The sequence below is a fragment of the Gouania willdenowi genome, chromosome 9 (assembly GCF_900634775.1).
Source record: "Gouania willdenowi chromosome 9, fGouWil2.1, whole genome shotgun sequence".
NCBI classification, from domain to species: domain Eukaryota; kingdom Metazoa; phylum Chordata; class Actinopteri; order Blenniiformes; family Gobiesocidae; genus Gouania; species Gouania willdenowi.
Window position 1 is genome coordinate 623,401 of NC_041052.1, and position 22,648 is coordinate 646,048.

At 38.6% G+C, this 22,648-nt stretch overlaps 1 protein-coding gene across 1 annotated transcript; it reads left to right on the forward strand.

Moving 5' to 3' along the window:
* Window positions 1-1,804: 1,804 nt before the first annotated feature.
* On the forward strand, window positions 1,805-18,586 carry fem1c (fem-1 homolog c). The gene is made up of 6 exons (XM_028456432.1): window positions 1,805-3,055; window positions 10,964-11,133; window positions 11,246-11,434; window positions 14,688-15,199; window positions 16,152-16,328; window positions 17,450-18,586. Exons 1-6 carry the CDS (start codon window positions 2,512-2,514, stop codon window positions 17,712-17,714), a joined length of 1,857 nt encoding a protein of 618 aa, XP_028312233.1. The 5' UTR covers window positions 1,805-2,511; the 3' UTR covers window positions 17,715-18,586.
* Window positions 18,587-22,648: the final 4,062 nt, after the last annotated feature.

Here is a 22,648-nt window from a genome sequence, read left to right on the forward strand (position 1 = left end):
ATTCCTTCCTTTGCTTGGTCCAGTTGAATTAATAGGAATTCTGATTTGGTTGGAATTTGCAGCTTTTACAAAATGATGTTGATGTAAAACTTTGTTCAAAGTGAGTCGCTGATTAATTTAATCACCTGTAGAATGTATTCAAGAAAAATAACCATCAGACTTTATAACTATTATTTAAAACTTCTGTCCTGCACTTCCATTAGGGGGTGTGGTAGATTAGTTTGGATAAAAGGAGCTCATGTTTTATTTCTATTTTATTTTTTAAAAAAACTTGTATAATCGAAATTTTCACCATTTTTTCACACAACGTATTATTTAAAAAATGCTACATCATGTTCCATTACAGTTTGAATGAAAACAAACTTGTGTAACACTTATTATTAGAACAAGTAATTAGTGACATCATCTGCTGGGTGGAGCTTCAGGAAATATAATTCACTCAAACAAGGACATTCTTTGTTTTTCCATATTTGTTGATATTTTTAGTTACAGTTAAAATGTCACATAATAAAATTTGGTTTTGTAAAAAATGAAAGGTTTAAATTCATATTTTAATGCCATCTTCATCTTTACAGTAAGTATAGGTTGTGGAACTAAGTGTGAGATAGAGACGACAGGACAAACTGGTCTTTCAACATGACTCAGCAAAGCTGACTCTGCACCTCAGTGACTGACACGTGATCTCACCCTTTAAGTTTCAGGCTAATTTATCTCTATTCAGGTTTATTACCTGCTCACGTGCCTTCAGGTATCAGTTCATCTATCCATGTTTTTTTTACACACTTATCAAATGCAGGAATATAAAGTTAACCCGAATAAATTAGATTTAAATTTCAGAAAATCAATGGGAACATAAAATATATCTTATCACTACAGATATGTTCTGCTGTCAGAATCAGATATACTTTATTTATCCCAGGGGGAAATTGTTTTATTTTACAGATGCTCCACAAATATTTCGAATGAAAACAAGAAACACAAAAACATAGAAAAGAAAAAAAGAAAGCGTACATAATGAAATAAAAAAAAACTGTTAATTAAATACAAATGCACATCTCCACGACAATATAATACTAATATACAAATATAATACAGATAAAAACAAGTATAGTATAGTCATAGTGAGCCATCTACCAACAAGGCTATGGTTAGGATATTAATACAATCGGCAATTCTTAACTGGTGGGTCGGGACCCAAAAGTCTGTTGTGAACCTGTACTGAGTGGGTCGCAGACAACTGGTCAAAAATAAACAAAGACTTAATGTTTCTCGTGTTGGACTTGTCTTTTATTTTGAAAAAACGTTTCCTTTGACAGGCAGGCATGTTGTGAAAGTCATGTTACACAGGAAAATATCAAGATTCACGCTTTAAAAAAGATCATATATGTGTGTTTTTCAACAGCTATTTTTGAAAAACTAAATTTAGTTGGTGGAATTTTTAAAAAGTGAGTCGCACTTTTTTGACGGTGGCAAACTGTGGGTTTCATGGTTGAGAACCCCTGATTTAAACCATAGATCAAGTAGAACCATCAGTGAATGTAATGCTCTATTATTCCTGTAGGGGGCGATATAAATTTGGCCTCACAATCAGAAACAACACAATAAAAACCTAAATCTTTTCGATATGTGAGTATTTTATGTACAAAGGCTGTTTTAATTCATTTATTAGTTTTCCTTTTAATAACATTTAAACTATTTCACAAAGAAAAAAAGTCCACAATGTTTTAGTAGAGCCTGTTGTTTCCTTTGCTGTTTCTGATTGGCTGTTAGAAGGCCCTCCTACAACGTGATTGGTCAACTCTGCTGTCAATCATTTCGCATCTAGAAAAGAGACGTCGGTTTGTGATTAAACTCAAACCGAGTCGTGATCATCCGGTGAATCCGTGGGTGGAGAACCTTCCCCTGGGCTCAGCTCACCGACCACTGCGTCCACGGACCCCGCCTGCTGTGGGGATTAACGGCGCTGCGGTGGTTTTTGTGACACTAACGCGGTTTAAAGAGAGCGGTGTTAGCTGTGTTTTTGCTCCGTGTTGTTTTTCCAGGCTAAAGCTAACGTAGCAGTGCGGTTTTAACGGGCGGGGCGGACTAACACTGGTACGGTACCGGGACAGGAGGTGGATTATTGGAGTCCTGACTGGTGTGTCATCATGTGTTGGAGCGATGCGGAGCAGAAGAAGCAGGTGTGAGCCTCTCCTGGTGGAAAGTAGTGCGGCTAACGTGAGCTAGCTTCGTTATTAGCATCGTTGATCCAGGAAGTCAGCTAGCCCAGATGCTAACTCAGTGGCCTTACTGGAACTCAAATATCATTTATTAGATTTACTACCTGGGAGTGTTATTAATTGATGTGTTTATAGGTTGATAAAGTCGGGTTTTGTTGTAGTGTTTGGACATTTTTTGAGCCGTGTGGGGGCAGTGGTGAGCCGGTTAGTGCTGGTAAACAAAGGCTCCGGGGCTCAGAGATCTACGGATCCCGCTGCTTCACGGACGCTGTGCTTTGGCTAACGGCCGGTGATGGATCTGAAGACGGCCGTGTTTAACGCAGCCAGGGACGGGAAGCTCCGGCTCCTCCAGAAGCTCCTGGAAAACAAAGAAGGGCCGGAGGTGACCAAGCTAATGGGGGAGAAGACCAACGGGGCCACCCCGCTGCTCATGGCCTCCCGCTACGGACACCTGGACCTGGTGGAGTACCTGCTGGAGTGCTGCTGTGCCCCTGTGGAGGTTGGAGGCTCCGTGAACTTTGACGGGGAGACCATCGAGGGGGCTCCCCCGCTGTGGGCGGCCTCTGCGGCGGGTCACCTGAAGGTGGTCCAGTCCCTGCTGGGTCACGGAGCCTCGGTCAACAGCACCACCCTCACCAACTCTACCCCCCTCAGGGCCGCATGCTTCGACGGACACCTGGACATAGTCCGGTACCTGGTGGAGCACCAGGCCGACCTGGAGGTGGCCAACAGGCACGGACACACATGTCTCATGATCTCCTGCTACAAAGGCCACAAAGAGATAGCTCAGTACCTGCTGGAGAGGGGGGCGGACGTCAACAGGAAGAGTGTCAAAGGTCAGCAAAAAAAAAAACACACTTTAATTTGTATTAATAGCATGTTATTATAGGAAAATCATCTATAACACCACAGGGAGATGATTTTAGTTACATTACCCAACACAGGTCCATTTCTATTGTTCATATCAGAAGTTAACTGGTAGTGTTTACATGTGTCATGATTGGCTGAAACCTTTACATAAAATAGAATACACCTTTATTGATCCCCAGAGGGGAAATTCACAAACATCATGAGTCCATCTTCTGCACAGATACATAGTAGCTCACAGGATAGTTTACTTTTATAGATTTTATTTTTGCCACATGGCACTAAAAATACCAAACTCCAAAATAGGGCTGGGCGATATGGACCAAAACTCATATCTCTATTTTTTCTCAAAATGGCGATATACAGTATAAATTTGGATAATTTTAATTCAAATGAAGTATGACCAGAAAGACAATTGAAGGTTAAAATTGTTGATATAAAAGGCCACAAAGGTACATTTATTAAAAAAAAAAAAAAAAAAACATCTGCACAATATGTCACACGTTTGGCTTTTTCTTTAAGGGACAGCACATGTGAGTAAGTTCTGTAGCGTGACTTGTTAAGTGGTAGATCTGAGTTTTTATGCTGTTCTGAGAAATACAGAAAGCATCGACTCCTGAAACAAGTATTTTGATACAAAATAATCTATAGAAAATCAATATCAGCAATATTGTAATTTTCTCTATCGCCCAAACAGAAAACTTGATATATAGATAAAATGGAATAAAGATTCAAGAAAGGACAGTTGTCATAAACACAACATATGGTAAAATAATATCTTGTTTTGATATATCACCCAGACCTACTCTAAAAGATGTGTAATTCATAATTATAGTCGTGTACATTGCCCTAAATCTGACAATACGATTCACAATTTGCATGTCACAATACAATATGATAGACATTGTAATATCAATAATGATAAATTTCACATTTACAAAATTGTATGATATTGTGAGACCAAGTAAATGGTAAACTGTAATTAAAGCACAAATATAAAAAGAAGTGGTATGTTTATCAAACTGTCAAATTAATTTTTTTCAATTAAGTTTAATTTTTGCTTCTTCAACAGATTCTTTAATACAAAGTAACAGCATACATCTATCAAAGTGTCCAGTATGTTTTATAAAGAATGCGATCAGCGTAAAGTCAGAGAGGAGTGAGGTAGTTTAACAAGGACTGTCTGAATAGTCCCTCCAGGCTCATATCAACTTTTCATAATCCGTGGATGACGTCACAGGAAAGGTGTTTGGAAAAGGTGCCGTTTTCCTCAGAAATTTCAAACACTCTTATCATGGCCTCCACTTAAACACTTCTGGGGGTTAAAGCTGATATCTGGAGTTTCTGAGAAATATGTTTATGTATGATTCTTTTGAAATGTGAAAAAATATCTAACTATTCTTTTACTATGGTCTACTGCTATGGTCTACTACTCCTTCTTCCTATAGACCATTTTTTTCTCAACTGGTGGGTTGGGACCCAAAAGTGAGTCGCGGACCTGTACTGGGTGGGTCGCGTACAGCTGGTCAAAAATAAGTGCTCAATGTTTCTCATGTTGGACTTGTATTTTACTGTGAAATAGATTTTTCTTTTGACAGGCATGCTGTGAAATGCATGTTGCACAGGAAAATAGGGTTATATATATGTATCTTCAACAACCTTTTTTGAAAAACAAAATTTTGTTGGTTGAATTCTAAAAAAAAAAAAGTGGGTTGTGATATAATGTACGTGGAAAAATGTGGGTCCCAGGGTGAGACCAGTTGAGAACCACTGCTATAGACCCCTATACAAATGGAAATGATCGCCCAGCCAATAGGCTCCCACTTCCTGTTTTTCAGACTGTCTATCAAAGTGATTAGCCTCATTAAGAGGAACAAAGTGTAAAACGTTCTGTTTCCTCTCTTGTTATTCCATATTTTATATAAAGTCAGATTTAAACGAGACAGTTGGATTTTACCCACGTTGGCAGGTGACGTCACCTAACACGCCTCCTAAAATGTTAGCTCCTCCCTCTCCAACTATCTAACAGCTAAAACAAACACTGCTGTTTAATATATATTATACTTTATTACCATATATGTAAATACAAACCACTACTTTTTCTGCTGCTGATTGTGTTGGGAGTCACTGCTTGGAGCCACAGACCCATTGTTTACACACATCAGCTGTTAGCACTCCATGCTAATGCTACACCAGTCTATGCAGTGAGACCTGGTGTAGTGTAAGGAGGAAACAATGGAGATGTTTACATATTCATGGCTAACAGCGCTAACAACGGACTCTGTTGTGGAATCCAACTTTTTAATGTCAAACATAACACAGGATAACCAAACTCATTTCCATTCACTAATATTTTTGTCAGCCATTTTTAGATTGTTATACTTAGTATAGTGTATTGACTGCAGTCGCTACAGTCACTTTCGGTGTTAACGCACCTTTACACGTACCAATGGCAAGCTGTAGATGTTCCCACGCATTCAGTTCCATTGCAGAGATGTTAGTGGCTTTATCCGTGGTGACACGGACCTCTTGAACCCAAAATGTAACCAAATCACAGATGTACCGACCGTGGCTCAGGTGGTAGTGGGTCGTCTTCTGATCGAGAGGTTGGGGGTTCGATCCCAGTACCTGACTATGTGTCGAAGTGTCCTTGGGCAAGACACTGAACCCTAAGTTGCTCCCAGTGGTCGACTAGCGCCTTGCATGTCAGTCCTGTCCCACTGGGGTGTGAATGTGAGAGTGATTGGGTGAATGAGCTGATATGTAAAGCGCTTTGAGACTGTTTCAGTGGTGATAAAGCTCTATATAAATCATGTCCATTTACCATTTTCCGTAAAAGTGCTTCTTCTTGGGCTGCCTGTGTAATGGTCTGTTTGTTGTGAATCTGGGCATTCAACTTCATTGTGTTGCATGTCCATCTTTCAGCGCTCATGAGTTCAGTAACGTGAAGCATGTTGTAAACCCGCAGTGTCGCAAAACCACAAGACGGAGCTTCTTTACGTTTTTAGTGATAAAGAATAAAAAATAAAATTTTCGTAGAGTATGCATTGCATAGTGACAAGATGACAATAATACATTCGTCGTAGACTATTTAATGACGTTTGCTATAATAACTGATAAAATTAGGTTAGAATTGATAGAGCATGATTGACACTTTTCCACAATATGTATTGTCATATCGCCCAGCATTAGATACGATAATCACACTGTGAAATATCACAAAATCATGCTGTATTACATCATCTATTTTCCTCTACCACGGGTTGGGTGACTAGGATTGGCTCCACCAGAGACAGGAACCTTGACTTACAGTATCTTTCGTTTCCCATTGCAGTTGAATAGCAGAAAGGCCTTAAGTTTATCAAAGTTTTTCCATATGTGACGGGTATATGGTTTATTATTAGAGCGGAACAGAATTAGTTTTTGAAGGGCTGACTTAGGAATTCTAGTTATGCAAGCAATGGACTTAAGGTGTTGGACAAGACAGAAGTTACAGATTGGTGTCGAATGGGTGAGATGGAGTATGTTGAGAATGAGATTGATATTTGAAGCCACCCCTACTCATTTAGAGTTGTAACACTTTAGGACATATGTCCAACTCAAGGTTCGGGGGCCAAATCTGGCCCTTTAGAGCATCCAATTTGGCCCACATGAGAAATTAAAAAATGACAGATATAATGAATCGTTTTAGGGATGTAACTATTCACTAGTTACAAATGAAGAAGTTTATTCATTTACATTGTGGCTCTACAGTAAACTATGAAAAACTACATAATAGTTACTTTTCTTTTTAAAAGTGTAACTGAAAATGTATTTTGTACCTTAACAATTGGACTTTAAAACAAGTATCATATGAAATAAATCAACTATGGCTTTAATTCTCTCTTTCCTCTCTGAGACCTTCTGACCTTGGAGTTCTTTTTTTCTCACTTCTTTCATTTTGTCTTGGAGAAGCCAAAACGCTTCCACCATTCTGATTTAAAACACGGTGGTGTGTCCTGAATTTCAACTTCTAAATAAAAAAAAAAGTACTGCTAATCAATTTCAGATGTAAACTGTGACACCTTTGAATTGATTTTTAACTGTCTCACGATGAATCTTTACATCCCTAGTAAATTTCCAATTAATTCAGTTGTAGTTATCTCAGTCCCTCCAAATACACACATTTAATGAAACTGAATAATATTCACAAGGCTCACAGTTTCTCTGCAATTATATCACATGACAATCATTTTCAACTCAATTTTTTCCAAAATCCTGTCATTTTCCTTAAAATGATTCCACAAAATCCGAATTAGATTAGACTTTTTTTTTTTTTTTTAAACCTGGGGGATTTTTTTTTTTTTTTTTTTTAACTGAGGCTCCAGAAATATTTTGGATGAAATAAGAAAAGTAGAAATGAATAAACATGCAGAGATATTCAAAATCAACCTCATCTAAAACATTTTCATTTTGATTATAAATTATTTTATTACTCAACCAGAAGAATAAGTTGATTCAGTCATGTCAGTGATGACTCGGCAGATTACTGATGTCTATCGTCACCATGATAACTTGTTTGGAGGTTTTTTCCGGGTGTGTCTGATAGTTTGAGTCAGTTCTCACTGCTTTAGGTTATTATCTTTAAATATTCATTGAAAGCACAGCATTTACAACAGTCGCTATATACTCATGTTACGATACCTCCTGAAAGAATTCTTGATTAAAGGAAAATGAAATAAAATGAACGTTTCCTCTGAAGAGCTGTTGCTGTTAAACTTTGTGGCCTCTTTGTTTTGTTTCTTTGTTTTCCTTTTTGTTCCACGACTCATCATGTGCTGACTCATAATATCATCAGTGCCGTACGTCACCTTTAGCTACGTCGTAGGGATAGGACAAATACATTAGTTTACAGTATCATACATAGGTTCATGATCAATATGATACAAATATTATTGTTTATTTGGTTTTTGATTTTGTGCTGTAAGCTTTAAGTTTCAAACAAAAAAAAACTACAACATTGCTGAACATTAAACACAACAAATATAAAAATATTCTCTTTGCACTTAAAGAACTTTATTACTGTTTTGGCCCACACGCTTCCTTTGTCGACCTGTTGCACTGTCTATTATATCATGGATTTAATGTTTTTTCTATTGGGTTTCTATGTAATGATGAACTTTTTTTGTTGATCAATACAGTGATGACAAAACAATTAGTTCACAATTATTCTCAAAAACAAAACAACTGAAGTTCTGTTATAAATGTGATGTTAACCAGTTTAACCAAGAGCTGATGCATCTATGTAGCGTTAATGAAACAAATGCTTTTTAAAGATGCTAAGGCTTGTTATGATAATGTAGGCATTACAACATGATGCTGCTGAAGTTCTTTGTTGAATTATCAGAAGTGAATGTAATGTGACAGAAATCGCAAAGGAATGTAAAAGGTACAGTATTGTTATTTTTTCACCCATCTCCATTTGTTCTAAGAACCCCAAAAACATAGTATTTGAGGTTTATTTTCCCAAACTCACCTGTTTTTCAGAGTTTTAGCCTCTGAAAAGTCACTTTCTGAGCTGTTCTAAAAACGGGCTGTTTTGGGGCCTACTTATGCATATGAATGACTATAGACGCTCAGTCACTTAATGTCTCGCTCTTTTACAGGGTGATTAGTGATCAACAAAGCCATTTTATTTTTACCATCCACACAGTTGTTGTTTTCAGCCAAAAAACTGCACATTACAGTAAAACACATGGATATTTAAGGACTATTGTGATTGTGAGTCCGTCTCAGCGCGTCAGGGTCTGTGCATCTCAGCAGCAGCAATCATTCAAACTCTCACATGAGTGGTAATCTGCTGAGTCACTTTCTCTTCCTCTGCTCTTCTAACTACAGGAATAGTGCATTTAAGGTGATGATCTATGGCAGACTTTCTCTATAGTTTTCATCAGGTTGGGGGTGGAGTCTATCACCTTACTCCTATCAGGAGGTCAGCCGATGTAAACGACTCTTTTGGTTACGTAACAGGAGCTGAATCTGAACAACCTGTAGAAACATCGTTTTACCAGTGGGTGGGGCTACAGAGACCTTCCAGGAATCACTTGTTTTCCTCATTCTGGGAGTTGGCGGGCTCAGGGAGGACCAGTTTATAGATGTAACATCATTTAAACAAGAATCACCCGCTGCATGATCACAAACCATTTGTTGTTTCGTAAACACTCGCTTCATATTGACTTCTTAAATGAAATGATCTGAATGGAATAAAATGTCCTGTGGATCAAAGCACAATGTGAGTGCAGTGACGTTTAATCCCAGAGTGTGTTTGAACCTCAGTCTCAGTGACAGCAGACACGTGTTTGATTAAACACCAGAAGCAGTGGATGTTACAGATTTAGGGACCATTAATAAGTTCAAAGAATGTTGTCATTTTAGTTCATCATGAAACTAGTTTGCTTTTAAAACATTTTTATTTCACATCCAACCCTTAAAGGTTATAAAGGGTGACTGACCTTATTTATATCAGACTTAATCTGATAGTGATCTTAACTCTGTAGAGACAGTTGTTTATATTTAAAGAAAGTTCCAGTTTTAGCTCCAAATGTTAATAGGAGTGTGACGATATATCGCGATATTTTTCCGCATGGTCGATTATCAATATACTCCCGCTATTGGTTTTTTTTTCTTCTCAAAACCTTTTTTGTTGTTTCACTAAAATGTGCAGGTATGTCTTCACATAAATATTATCACTGTTTGTTGAAGGAAACAATATATTGTTTACTGTAATATTTCACTATAATGATGTCACTGGTAATAAAGATCATATTTATTGTTTACATAAAGCACTATTAGAGATACTTATTCATTTACATTGATATGTTGACACTTATTTACAGACATGTTGGATTAAAATAGTGTCACTGTTCATAGGACACTTTATATTTATTGTCTTTCAGATATAGAAAATATAAATTGTATTTTTTCACTTAAACTTTTTCTTTTGTCATAGATTATTGTAGATTGATTTCTGACTAATATATTGATAATCACAGTATCGCCATATCGTGAGATAATTGTTATCGTGAGCTTTGTATCGTGTATCTCATTGTATTGTGAGGTACCCAGAGGTTCCCACCCCTAAATGTTAGTGTGGAGTGTGATATGTCAAGTTTAGGAGTGGTTTCTTTCTCTACTTCTCAGAACAAGTAAAGCTCAGTTAGATGATCACTGAGTGTGTTCTAACCCAGACCTTCATCTACAGAACTCACTCACACGTGCTGTCCCTTAGAGGAGAAACAGACTAAAGTAGAACATATTGATCAGCTGGTTGTTAATAAATGTCTGTGTGACATTTAGCATCAGAACATTTCATCCAGAATTTTCTTTTTGGTCAAACTTTGAGTTCAACATATCCAGATTTATCTTGTACATTGTCATTTTGAGGAAAAATATCAACACGTGAATTTTGGTCCACATAAAAGGTTTTGTCTTTTTACTTTATTTTTATAAAACATACTTGGCACTTTGATAGATGGATGTGGTTACTTTAAAAAAAAAAACTTAACACAATCAGTAGAAGCAAAAGTTTAATTTTTTTTGAAAAATGTAATTTGACAGTTTGATAAACATTCCACTTGTTTTTTTATATTTGTGCTTGAATTACAGTTAGTTACCATTTACTGGTTCTCACATGTTTAGAAAAATATATTTATTCTAAATCATACCATTTTGTACTTGTAAAGTGAAATGTGTAGTTATTGATATTGTATTGTGACATCAGATTCAGGGCAATGTACGTCCCTAATAGAAACACAGCTAATGAAACCTTTTAAAGGCGAGGTGAGATCTCTACCTAAACTTTAACTGTGCATTAACCCCTCCCCTCCTTTTGTTCCCAGGTAACACGGCGCTCCATGACTGTGCAGAATCTGGTAGTTTGGAGATCATGCGCATGCTGCTGCAGTTTGGCGCCACCATGGAGCAGGACGGCTACGGCATGACGCCGCTCCTCTCTGCCAGCGTTACAGGTCACACCAACATAGTGGACTACCTGACCAACCACCAGCAGGTTAGCACACACTAGATACTCAGGGGGAGGAGTCGGTCAGTGTGAGTAGACACTGAGGGGGAGGAGTCAGCGTGTGTGGTGATGTAAACTGTTGAATGGTCCTGTGCTGCAGACGAGCCACATGGAGCGCATCGATGCCCTGGAGCTGCTAGGAGCCACGTTTGTGGATAAAAAGAGAGATCTGCTGGGAGCTTTAAAATACTGGAAGAGAGCCATGGACCTGAGACACATGGACAGTAACAACCGTATCTACAAACCAGAGGCTAAGCAGCTCATCATGGCCTACGACTACGCCAGAGAGGTCAGTTTATACCACCACCCTGTGTTTAAAGTGTAGGTGGGACTGGGTTAAAATAAAAAAAAAATTAAAAATTCATTAATTAACAATATTTGACAAGAGAAGCTACATTTTTCAGTTTAAGTGTATGTTGGTATATGACTGAATCAATGAAAACAATACATTTTCTGAAACAGCGAAATAGTGTTTATTTCCATCACTGAGTGTTAATATAATGTGTAATATGAATAAAGAATATTATGATTGCATTATTCACAAAGCACTAACTTATATTTAACTAAGATATATTCATGCTTTCCTGGGTTTTTAGTAAACTTTCTAAAACAAATGAGTTTTTGTATTAAAATTAAAAACAACACAGTATAAACTGAACATTGTAAAATAGAATATCTGTGGATATGAAATAAACAGAACAACTGATGATGATGAGTTTAGTCTGAAATAGTTTTTCTACATAACAGTTTAAGTTGAGTCAGATGATGCTATCTGTAGCAGTGCTTCTAGCTTGAGGTGTTAGCTGCTACATGTTAACATTGAGGTGTTAGCGGCTACATATTAGCATTGAGGTGCTAGCTGCTACGTGTTAGCAATGAGGTGCGAGCTGCTACGTGTTAGCATTGAGGTGCGAGCTGCTACGTGTTAGCAGTGAGGTGCGAGCTGCTACGTGTTAGCAGTGAGGTGCGAGCTGCTACGTGTTAGCAGTGAGGTGCGAGCTGCTACGTGTTAGCAGTGAGGTGCGAGCTGCTACGTGTTAGCATTGAGGTGCGAGCTGCTACGTGTTAGCATTGAGGTGCGAGCTGCTACGTGTTAGCATTGAGGTGCGAGCTGCTACGTGTTCCATAAACTCTCTCTCATAATTTTCACACAACGTGGCCTTTTTTTTCATTCTGTGTTTTTATTTAAACTAAAATTAACGTCCATGAAGCACAGCAACTACTTCTCCTGTTTCATGTGTTGTGGCCTGTGCATCAGTATTATGGTTGTACCAGGAACTAGTGAAATGAGAGGTTCCACGTTGTTTGGAGTGCAAGAAAAAAAGTGATTAAATGGGTTCTTTTTTTAGGGCTTTATTTTTCTGTAATTAATTTATTCGCAATTAACACGTCAAAGTCCCATTTAATGTAAATTAGTTTTTGAAGCAGAACAGTGCTGTGTATTGCACTGGTGGTAGTGGGATGTCTTCTGATCGAGAGGTTGGGGGTTCGATCCCAGTACCTGACTATGTGTCGAAGTGTCCTTGGGCAAGACACTGAACCCTAAGTTGCTCCCAGTGGTCGACTAGTGCCTTGCATGGCAGTCCTGTCCCACTGGTGTGTGAATGTGAGAGTGATTGGGTGAATGAGCTGATATGTAAAGCGCTTTGAGACTGTTTCAGTGGTGATAAAGCTCTATATAAATCATGTCCATTTAACATACCACGATATTTTTTCACACGATAACGTTATCACTAGGGATGTGATTGTTTTGGGTGTCCCTTGATTCGATTCCGATTCTTAAGTTCACGATTAGATTCAAAATTGATTCTCCATTCAAACGATTCTTTATTCAAAAATTTATACAATGCATAGTGTGTTAAAGGTGCAGTCCGCAACTTTCAGATCCCTCTCTCCCCCTCCCTTCCCACTGCTCTCTTGCCCTGCCTCCAAACTTTTCAAAGCCTCTCCCTCAGAGAAGCTAACGTTAGCCCGACTGCAACATCACAGTAATATAACATGCACTGTTAAAAGCATATTACTGCAGCGCTTCTCTCTCTCTGTGTGCACACACCTAACAGTGTCACTTACAGCAGCTCACATGGAGCACGCATACAAACACATGCACCACAGAGTTCTAGTGTAACAATTACAAATCAATCATTATGTAAATCAAGCAGCAGTAATTACCTTTCAAGCAGGAAAGTTGCCAATTCCATCTTCTCCTCCTCCAGACTATACACTGTAAAAAAAAGAGGGCACTCCAGGCACTGCCTTGCTATGAGCATTGCTGCGTTTTGGCCATGGCAGAAAGGGGTGGGGACTGTGAGCAACAGCGGTCAGACTGTCCATCAAACACAATCCTGGCTCTGATTGGTTCTTTTTGCTCAGTCGCAGTGTGTCCTGGCAATCTGCCAAAGGCTGCAAGAGCAGCAGGGGGCGGGGCTCAATTAGTGTGTGTGGTTTTTTTTTTTTTTTTTTTTTTTTCACACACTACTAGTTTCATGTAAAGCTGTTCTTACATAGAGACAGCTTTAGAAAATATGACAATCACTTTAGAAGTTACGGACTGCACCTTTAAGGCAAATTATGGCATCAAAACAAATAAAAACGTACTTACTATATAAGCAATAACTTGCATAAATAAAATAGCCTAAATAAAAGCTGAGGCTCCTTTTTTACCGAAGTTTCAACTCAGTGGCTACAAGAATAAGTTCAAGGTATACAAGAAAAAGGAGTGGAGGGGGTTCCGTGCCCCCCTTTGTGTCTGCTGGGTTGGGCCCCCCTGCTTCTTAAGGCGCTGGGGCTGCCTGCTGAGTCAATGTAGAATTTTTTAAAATTTTATTATTTGTCTTGTTTTCTTTCCTCTCTTACTTTTTTATTGATACTATTATTACCATCGTTATTGTTACATCTTATTTCGTTAATAATATAAAATGTTCCACTCTTCATTCCTTCCCTCCTGTTGCGCACACACACACACACACACACACACACACGCTGTTTACTGTACTGCAAGAACTTGTAACTGTTGTTGAGTGTATGCTTTTGGGTTATCACATAGTTTGTTTCTGTTTTTGTCTTGTATGTTGCAAACCTAGAAAAAAAAAGTGATTTTTGAAGTTTAAGAATTTATTCAGAATTGTGAATGATTAGAATCCTGATTCTTATTTTAATTGTTTGTACCCCTAATATCGCGATGCGGCGATGATCGATATATTGCGGGAAAATTCATCCTCTATACATTACGATATCTGTCACTGAAGAAATTCAGAATTTTTCTACTGCACTGAATCCATTACAAAACATTGTCAATCAATTTCACATGAATGACAGCCAAGTAAAATACAGTGTATACTACACACACTGTAAATATTGTCTCATTGTACAGTGTATGTACTGCATTATCTTTGTGTCCTATTGTTTTTGTCATGTGTTGTATGTTGCAATAAAAAAAAAAAATTTGGCACCAGTGAATTTCTAACATATCGCAAGACAAAACCTCGTCGCATCGATATTTTGGGACACCCCTAGTTAACATCTTCTCCTTCCTCCTCCTCCAGGTGACTAACGGAGAGGAGCTGGATGGGCTGATTTCAGACCCTGATGAGATGCGAATGCAGGCTCTGTTGATCAGAGAGCGAATCCTGGGCCCCCAGCACCCCGACACATCCTACTACATCCGCTACCGAGGAGCCGTCTACGCCGACTCGGGGAACTTTGAGCGCTGTATCAACCTGTGGAAGTACGCCCTGGACATGCAGCAGAGCAACCTGGACCCCCTCAGCCCCATGACGGCGTCCAGCCTGCTGTCGTTCGCTGAGCTCTTCTCCTTCATGCTGCAGGACAGGGCCAAAGGGCTCCTGGGGACCTCCGTGTCCTTCCAGGACCTTATGGGAATCTTAACCAAGAGCGTGTTTGAGATAGAGCGAGCGGTCAGACAGAGCGCCCCCATTCCTCCTGACCCCCCTCAGCTCACCAAGGCCCTGTCCATCATTCTGCACCTCATATGTCTGTTAGAGAAGGTCACCTGCACCACGGAGCAGGACCACTTCAAGAAGGAGACCATCTACAGGTGAGAACCGTCTGCACTCACTTCATTGGTTTCTAGTTTCTCTGCTGCCTGTTTAAAGGTCAACCTGGTTCTGAAGATCATATTTCTGTAACGGGTGTAGAGACATGATTCAGTTGTAGAAACTCCTCAATATTTAGAGCTATCTGACATATTTCCTGGATATTTTTGGTGCCTTACATACTTGATGTATCATTTATAGGTCATGGAAAGTGCAGAATTAGTGCTGAGTCGTCCATAGATGTTAGAGCTAACGTTACCCACCAACAGCTGCATTAACAGTGATTCTACTTGTCTGTTTTCTTGTTGCATGCTGGTCCACATTAGTTGTTACCAGTTTATTCAAAGCTGCTCTGCACAATTTACAAATTGCTTTTTTTCTCCAAGTTTTCTTTCCTTTCCAAACACGTTCCAAACTTTAGATTTCTGTGTGGCTGGGGTGTTAAGAGTCTTTAGCGGTGACTAGCTAGCTCTGCTACCAGTGTTTTCATCCATAGGTACGGTGAGCTACGGAGCATGTGCATGAAAGGTTTCACGAGCAGCCGTGGCTCTCACCTCGTTTGAGGGATGCACTCCTCAACTGATCTGGTCCATATCTCTACAACTGGTTCATCTTAGGATTCATGGATGATTGTCAGCATAAGCCCCGTCAATCAATATCAGTCTTTTACTTGTCAAACTGGATACATCTACATATATCATTTCATCATTCACAATTGTAGTGTAAATGTGATATTATCCCAAAACATGCATGTGAGGCGTTTCTGTCATGTCCAGGTCTAATTTATACAAAGACAAATAATTTTTTCCATGTGAAAGTGAATTCTGTTTTCCACACAACCCTGTGGGTGTTTCTTCTGCACCCGTTTATTTAATCCTGTTTCTGTTTGAAGTGAAGCTGTTTTCAGTTCCTTCATTTGACTGAAGGAACGTTTCTTTCTCGTCCTGTCTTCAGGTTCCTGAAGCTCCATCCGTGTGGTAAGAACGGCTACAGTCCTCTCCACCTGGCCGTGGACCGGAACACTACGTGTGTGGGTCGCTACCCCGTCTGTAAGTTTCCCTCCCTCACCGTGGCCTCCATCCTCCTGGAGTGTGGAGCAGACGTCAACAGCAGAGACCAAGACGACAACAGGTGTGTGTCTTTAAGACACTGGTGTCAAACTCAAGGCCTGGGGGCCTAATCTGGCCCTGTGGAGCATCCATTTCAGCTCGCAAAAGAAAATAAAAGACAGAGAATACATGAATCCATGTGTAAATGATTATATGCAGATTCTAATATCACATGATCACATATATTAAATGTTAAACGTTTAGGGTTGGAGGCTCGTGAGCAGCAGTCATCTTCCTGTCATTTAGTTTTCATGAAAAACAGTTGTTATTTTTATTGTAATGTGATTAATCTAATAATGGATGTATTGGAACTCTTCTACGTAGAGAACAGAATTATCAGGGAATGTTTGATCACCTGTTTTATGTTAAACACTATGTAAATGTGATATTCTCCCAAAACATGTATTCAAGTGGTTTCTGTGTCATGTTGGGGCCAAAGTGGAACATATTGATCAGCTGTTTGTTAGTAAATGTCTTTGTGGAAACCAGAATGTTCATGTGTCACCATTTTGGTTCATATTATAATGTTAATCAGTAGTAAAAGTCCTCAAACTATGACATAATATTTTTCTAAATCAATTAGAAATTGGTCAGAAATGGTAGGAAATGTAATGTTTAGATCCTGTTGGGACTGATATTTGTCACTTATTGATTGGATATTATGGTACATGGACTTGATTTATATAGAGCTTTATCACCACTGAAACAGTCTCAAAGCTTTACATATCAGCTCATTCACACAATCACTCTCACATTCACACACCAGTGGGACAGGACTGACATGCAAGGCACTAGTCGACCACTGGGAGCAACTTAGGGTTCAGTGTCTTGCCCAAGGACACTTCGACACATAGTCAGGTACTGGGATCGAACCCCCAACCTCTCCATCAGAAGACGACCCACTACCACCTGAGCCACAGTCGCCCTATTATCAGTTTCTTACATATTTAGTATTTTATATATACGTAGAAGTATAAACCAAAGAACAATAATGTAGTAATGACTCGTTTTTCTGCATTAAATCTGTGGCCGTCTGTATTTGGCCCCTGAACTAAAATGAGTTTAACACCCCTGGTTTAATGAACTTTATCTAATGTGAGGATGTGTTTTAAATTATGACGGTGTGTGTGTTGTGCGTTCCAGTCCTCTGCATGTGGCTGCGTCCAACGGACACCCTGACATCATGAACCTGTTGGTTTCCTGTGGGAGTCACTTTGACAGCACCAACGCCTTCCAGCAGACGGCGTGTGACCTGCTGGATGAGAAGGAAGTGGCCCGGAACGTGATCCAGCCCATCAACCACACCACGCTGCAGTGCCTGGCCGCCCGCGCCATCGTCAAACACGCCCTGGACTTTAGAGGGAACATCCCTGAGAAGCTGGAGGCCTTCGTCCTGCTGCACAGATAATAACGGATGATGATCACATGACCTGAGCTTCTTTTTGTTGTTTTTTTGCATACGACGCGAGGCTATTTATTGAATGAAACTTGAGAGATTTGTCTCCATGCAGGCCGACGCCCACTCAGCATTGGCTGCGTCTCGTTGGTTCTGGGAAATCAGGTGATACTTTTTCTCTACTTTTATTTTTTTGGTTCATCCTCTCACTGCGGCCAACAGTTCTAATCCCTTCATCTCCATCATCCTCACGTGTTGATGAAGGTTAGTCATGCCGACCCTAACCCTGCCGAGTGGATCCTGATTGGACGTGTTTTCAGTGTCAAATCAAAGCTTTAGGAGAAGAAGAAGAGCGTGTGCGATCACCACTAGTGCTTTATTCTTTCTATGCACAGGCTCGGCTGTTGGAAAGGAAACACTTTTGTATCGTTTGCTGACGCTCGTCTGTGCAATAGCTCTCATGAGTCTGTGTTTACCTCATCGCTGTCGTTTGACTCCAGCATCATCGTCACTGGGAACCAATCAGAGACGTGTATTGAACTGGGACAGGTGTGTGACCTCTTTTATACACACGGACCACCTTTTTCTTATGGACTACATCAAGGCAAAGTATTGGCCCCCACTGAGCATGTGCAGCATATCAGCCAATCACTACAGAAGAGGAGTAATCCTGTCTTTTCTTTAATATCAAAGGACAGGAAGGGGGCGGAGTCTCCAGTTTGCTTTCATGTGAGTGTAAAAAGGGCTTTTCCTGGTTTTTATGACTACAGACGAATTGATTTGATCCTGCACTTTATTATTACAGCAGTGGAACGTTTGCTATGGCATTACCCCAAGTTCATGTCTTAATACGCAGTTTGAAAATAAACCCATGTTGCACTTGTTCCAATCTCCGTTTTTATTTTTATATCATGGTGTGAACTTTAATTATGTGTCAAAGCTTTAAAGCAGTGGTTCCCAACCTTTATTGGGTTGTGACCCCATTTTTATATCACACACATCTGGATTCCCAGAGATATTTTTTCCCATATTAAATGTAATAATTGTTATAGTGAGTTATAAATATAGAGTTGGTGCTCAAAGTGACGAGATGCACCAGCTCAGATATTTTTATACTGTTTTAACTAGATTTAAATTTGATAAAGTGAAAGTATTGAATAAATAATTAAGATTGTGTGGTGTAATTTAAAACTATATTTTTTTTATCTTTTATCAGCTTCTGGACATTTCAGGCGACCCCACATGGGGTCACGACCCCAGGGTTTAAAAAGCCACTAAATGATCTATAAATCAGGCTGAATGTTTGACTCCAATAGAAAACAATGAGATGTTTACAGGCAGTGGGGCCGTGTGACATCATCAATCACATGATTTAAAGATTGAGGAACACAGGCTGTAAAACTATAAAGTATTCCTATTTATAAAAGGTAATTAAACAAATATGGTTCATAATAATGTGTTAGACATACAGTAGATCTAACGACATTTAGAAGGTTTTAGGACAGATTTCTAAGAACAGGAGGAATCCTTTAAAGACAAACAGTTATTGATTAGTGAACGTTGACCTTCAGTGTGAGTTCATCTCAGATGTTGGTGTTTCTCAGTCACTGAGCCCTGGCCTCGTTCCAACTATGTGATCTGACAGACGGTGCACGGAGGATCCCTGAGGGCGCGCACGTGTCCTCACACACTACCACTGGTCCGTTCCACGTGTGTGTGTGTGTGTGTTGAAAGCACATGAGGACAGCAGTGTAGAGTTATAAACTCCATAAACAGATTCTTCTGGAAGCACATCATCACCTCCTTTACAGACATTATTAGATCAACACGTGTCACAAACATTTTCTGATCAAAATGTGAAACGTTCATTTTTCCACAACTTTAAAGTGTAACTAAACCCTGAGGTTATGTTTGACCTGCCACGAGGAGGGAAATTAAGAAAAGCCTTGATTATGGGTGTGGCTCCTGGATCAGTTAAGCCACGCCCACTCTATACTACAAACTTTCCATAGAACAATCATTGCTATGTTAATGAGCTACTCACTATAGCTCTTTATTCACTATTCTCTCAGTCACACATATTGTAGATCCACAGGTGATAGTTTTTATAGGAGGGGGCGGGGCTATCAGTGACGCATCATGGTCCAGTGTTGGTATTGTATAACATATATTTATGCATGTTATACAGGACCAAGTATTTATTTTTTATTTCTGTCACAGTATTCATGCAAACCTATGATGAACATTTAATGTAATATTATGAAGTAAACTCCTTATACGTCATCGACCAATTTAAAAACTGTGCGTTTGTTAGAAGCTAAAAGGAAAAACTGACTGAAATCTAATCTAAAACACACAATAATCACACTGAGTTGACTGTAAACACCAGATGATGTTAGTCTGACTGTGAATAAATCAGAACTGTAAAAAAACAATAACCAGGCAAAGCTTGTATTTGTGGTCATTTTTCATTTGTGTGACTGTTCGTTCACAAACACCTTAACAACAATAGAAAAAACAGGTTACATATATTTAATGTAGTTTGAGTTTATTCAATGATTGACAATTACAGTAAAACTCACAAAAATTTGATTAAAATCACACTAAAAGTTCACTAAAAACACAAATCTAACTAATATCTAAAATGACATAACACTCTGACTGTAAATGAAGACATTTATCAGAACTGTAAAAACTAAGAACAGAGACAAAAGAAGGCGTATTCAGGTGTGTGGTGTGGGCGGAGCCAAACCCAGTTTAACCTGCAGACAAACAAAGGTTCTGTTGTGACGTGTGAGTTTATTTTTATTTGATCTGTAGTTTGTTCTCAGCTCTTTGTTAAACAGTTACAGTAATAGTATATGTTTGTGGGTCAAAGTACAGGAATAAGTCCAGTCTTGTCACAGTGACACGTGCACACTTCACGTGTGTTTGGGTTGATAAGGGGGAGGAGTTTAAAGTGCTGGAAAAACACCTTCAATGAAAAGTCCCTGTCAGCACAGCAGGGAGTCACATGGTTGCCTAGCAACGTTCATCATCATCATCTTTGTTCATCCCAAATAGGGCTGAACAATTTTGGAAAATAATGTAATTGCAATTTTTCCCTCAATATTGTGATTTAATTTTCAACAAACATAATCTATGTAACGTGTTTTAATAAACAATATCAGATGTATTCTTATAGACTAGGCTTATGTTTAGATAAAGGAAAATGAAGCATGAATTAATATTAAAGAGTTTATTTATCTACTTTAATTACAGTTGTAAACTTAAATATTTTAACAGTGATCATTCATCACCACAACGTAACAAAATCCTTCCAAACAGAATTAAAAACTAAAGTGCAGGAAAAGTAAGGAGAACAAATATAAAATAAACACTTATATGCTCTTATTAAACCTTAAGAAGGAAACTAAACTTTTTGAACACGAATAAAAATATTATATTCACTGCCTGCAGTTGACTTTCAGGCCATACATACATTTCATAAATAAAACAATATGTTAAATGTCAGCACATTGACAGAGAAGCTCATTTCACATCCATAGTTTAGGAAGAATAAATAACTGATACTAATCTATCAGTCCATGAAACTCTGTCCACGTTTAACAATGATGAAATAATGAATAAAATACTATTTATCTATTATTATTATTATTATTAAGACAGAATAGGATCAAATAAACAGGATGACCTTTAGCTTCCATCAGAGTCCAGTAGTTTATATAATATATATAACAGTAAATTATCAATATATCAACATGTTTTCTGTCATTTTGTGTCATTGTTGTTGTTTTATGAGTTAAAGTTGTTGTCTAGTGTATCTAATGTCCTTTTGTGTGTATTATGAGTATTTTTTTTTAAATCTTTTTTGTTGTCGCTTTGTGTATTTTTGTGTACATTCTGTGCATTTTAACTGTTGTTTTGTGTATTTTTGGTGTTATTTTGTCTATTATCTTGAGATTCATATCACTTCCAATTTCTTGAATAACATTTTTTGGTGGATTTGTCTTGGGGAGTCGCACAGAATTAGACCGAGGGCCGCAAATGGGCCCCAGGCTGCCAGTTGCCTATATCTGGTTTAAATGTTCTAACAGTTGAAATCAATCAGTGGAACATGAACAATGAACAACAGACGTTAAGAAGCTCAGAGCAGTTCATACGCTCTCTTTTATGGCCTTGTTTCCTCTCAGCTACTCGTGTTCATCTATATTTAGTGTGGATCAGACCTCCATGCTCTACATTCAGCTCCTCCTTTTACTCTCTGTGCAGGTTAATGTCAGGCCTCGCTCTGCTGCTGCTGCTGCTGCTGCTGCTGCTGAGCACACACACACACACACACACACATATATATATATATATATATATATATATATATATATATATATATATATATATATATATATATACCATTTTCCCTCATCCACACTGTGGAACACTTGATGATGCCATTATTTCTCCCAGAGTCAACAGCTCAATGTTGACAGATAGTCATGGTAATCCTGAGTTTACTACGTTACTGTGACCGGAGCGTGTTGGTGGAGGTCTGCACTCTCTGAGTGCTTTTCTACTTCTAAATATTCTAATTCTGATTTATTAAAGGAGGTTAAACTATAATCACTAACCAGCAGGTTATTAAGGAAGTAAAAGTCAGTATGTTTTAATTTAGTTTATCACTTCCTGTTACTTCCCTGTCACTTCCTGTCTGTGCACATGTGTGAGTCGTTGACAGCTCTGCTCAGTGTCAGTAACTAAACTTTTTGTGTGTTTATCAGCTTCAGTCGTTCCTTTCTGATCAATATTAATATAATAATATTATTGATCTTTGTCCTTTTCACACTCTGATCAGTAGCTGATTGATGAGTTTCATTCTGTGTTTGATTGTTTTTAAACTCCTGCTGACGGTAAATATGGAACTAAATATTAAATAAATATCTGAGGAAAAC

Coding starts and splice junctions, on each gene's coding strand:
- fem1c (XM_028456432.1), top strand. CDS start 2,512: ATGGATCTGAAGACGGCCGTGTTTAACGCAGCCAGGGACGGGAAGCTC. Junction 11,134..11,245: donor ACCTGACCAACCACCAGCAG/GTTAGCACACAC, acceptor CCTGTGCTGCAG/ACGAGCCACATGGAGCGCAT. Junction 11,435..14,687: donor CCTACGACTACGCCAGAGAG/GTCAGTTTATAC, acceptor CTCCTCCTCCAG/GTGACTAACGGAGAGGAGCT.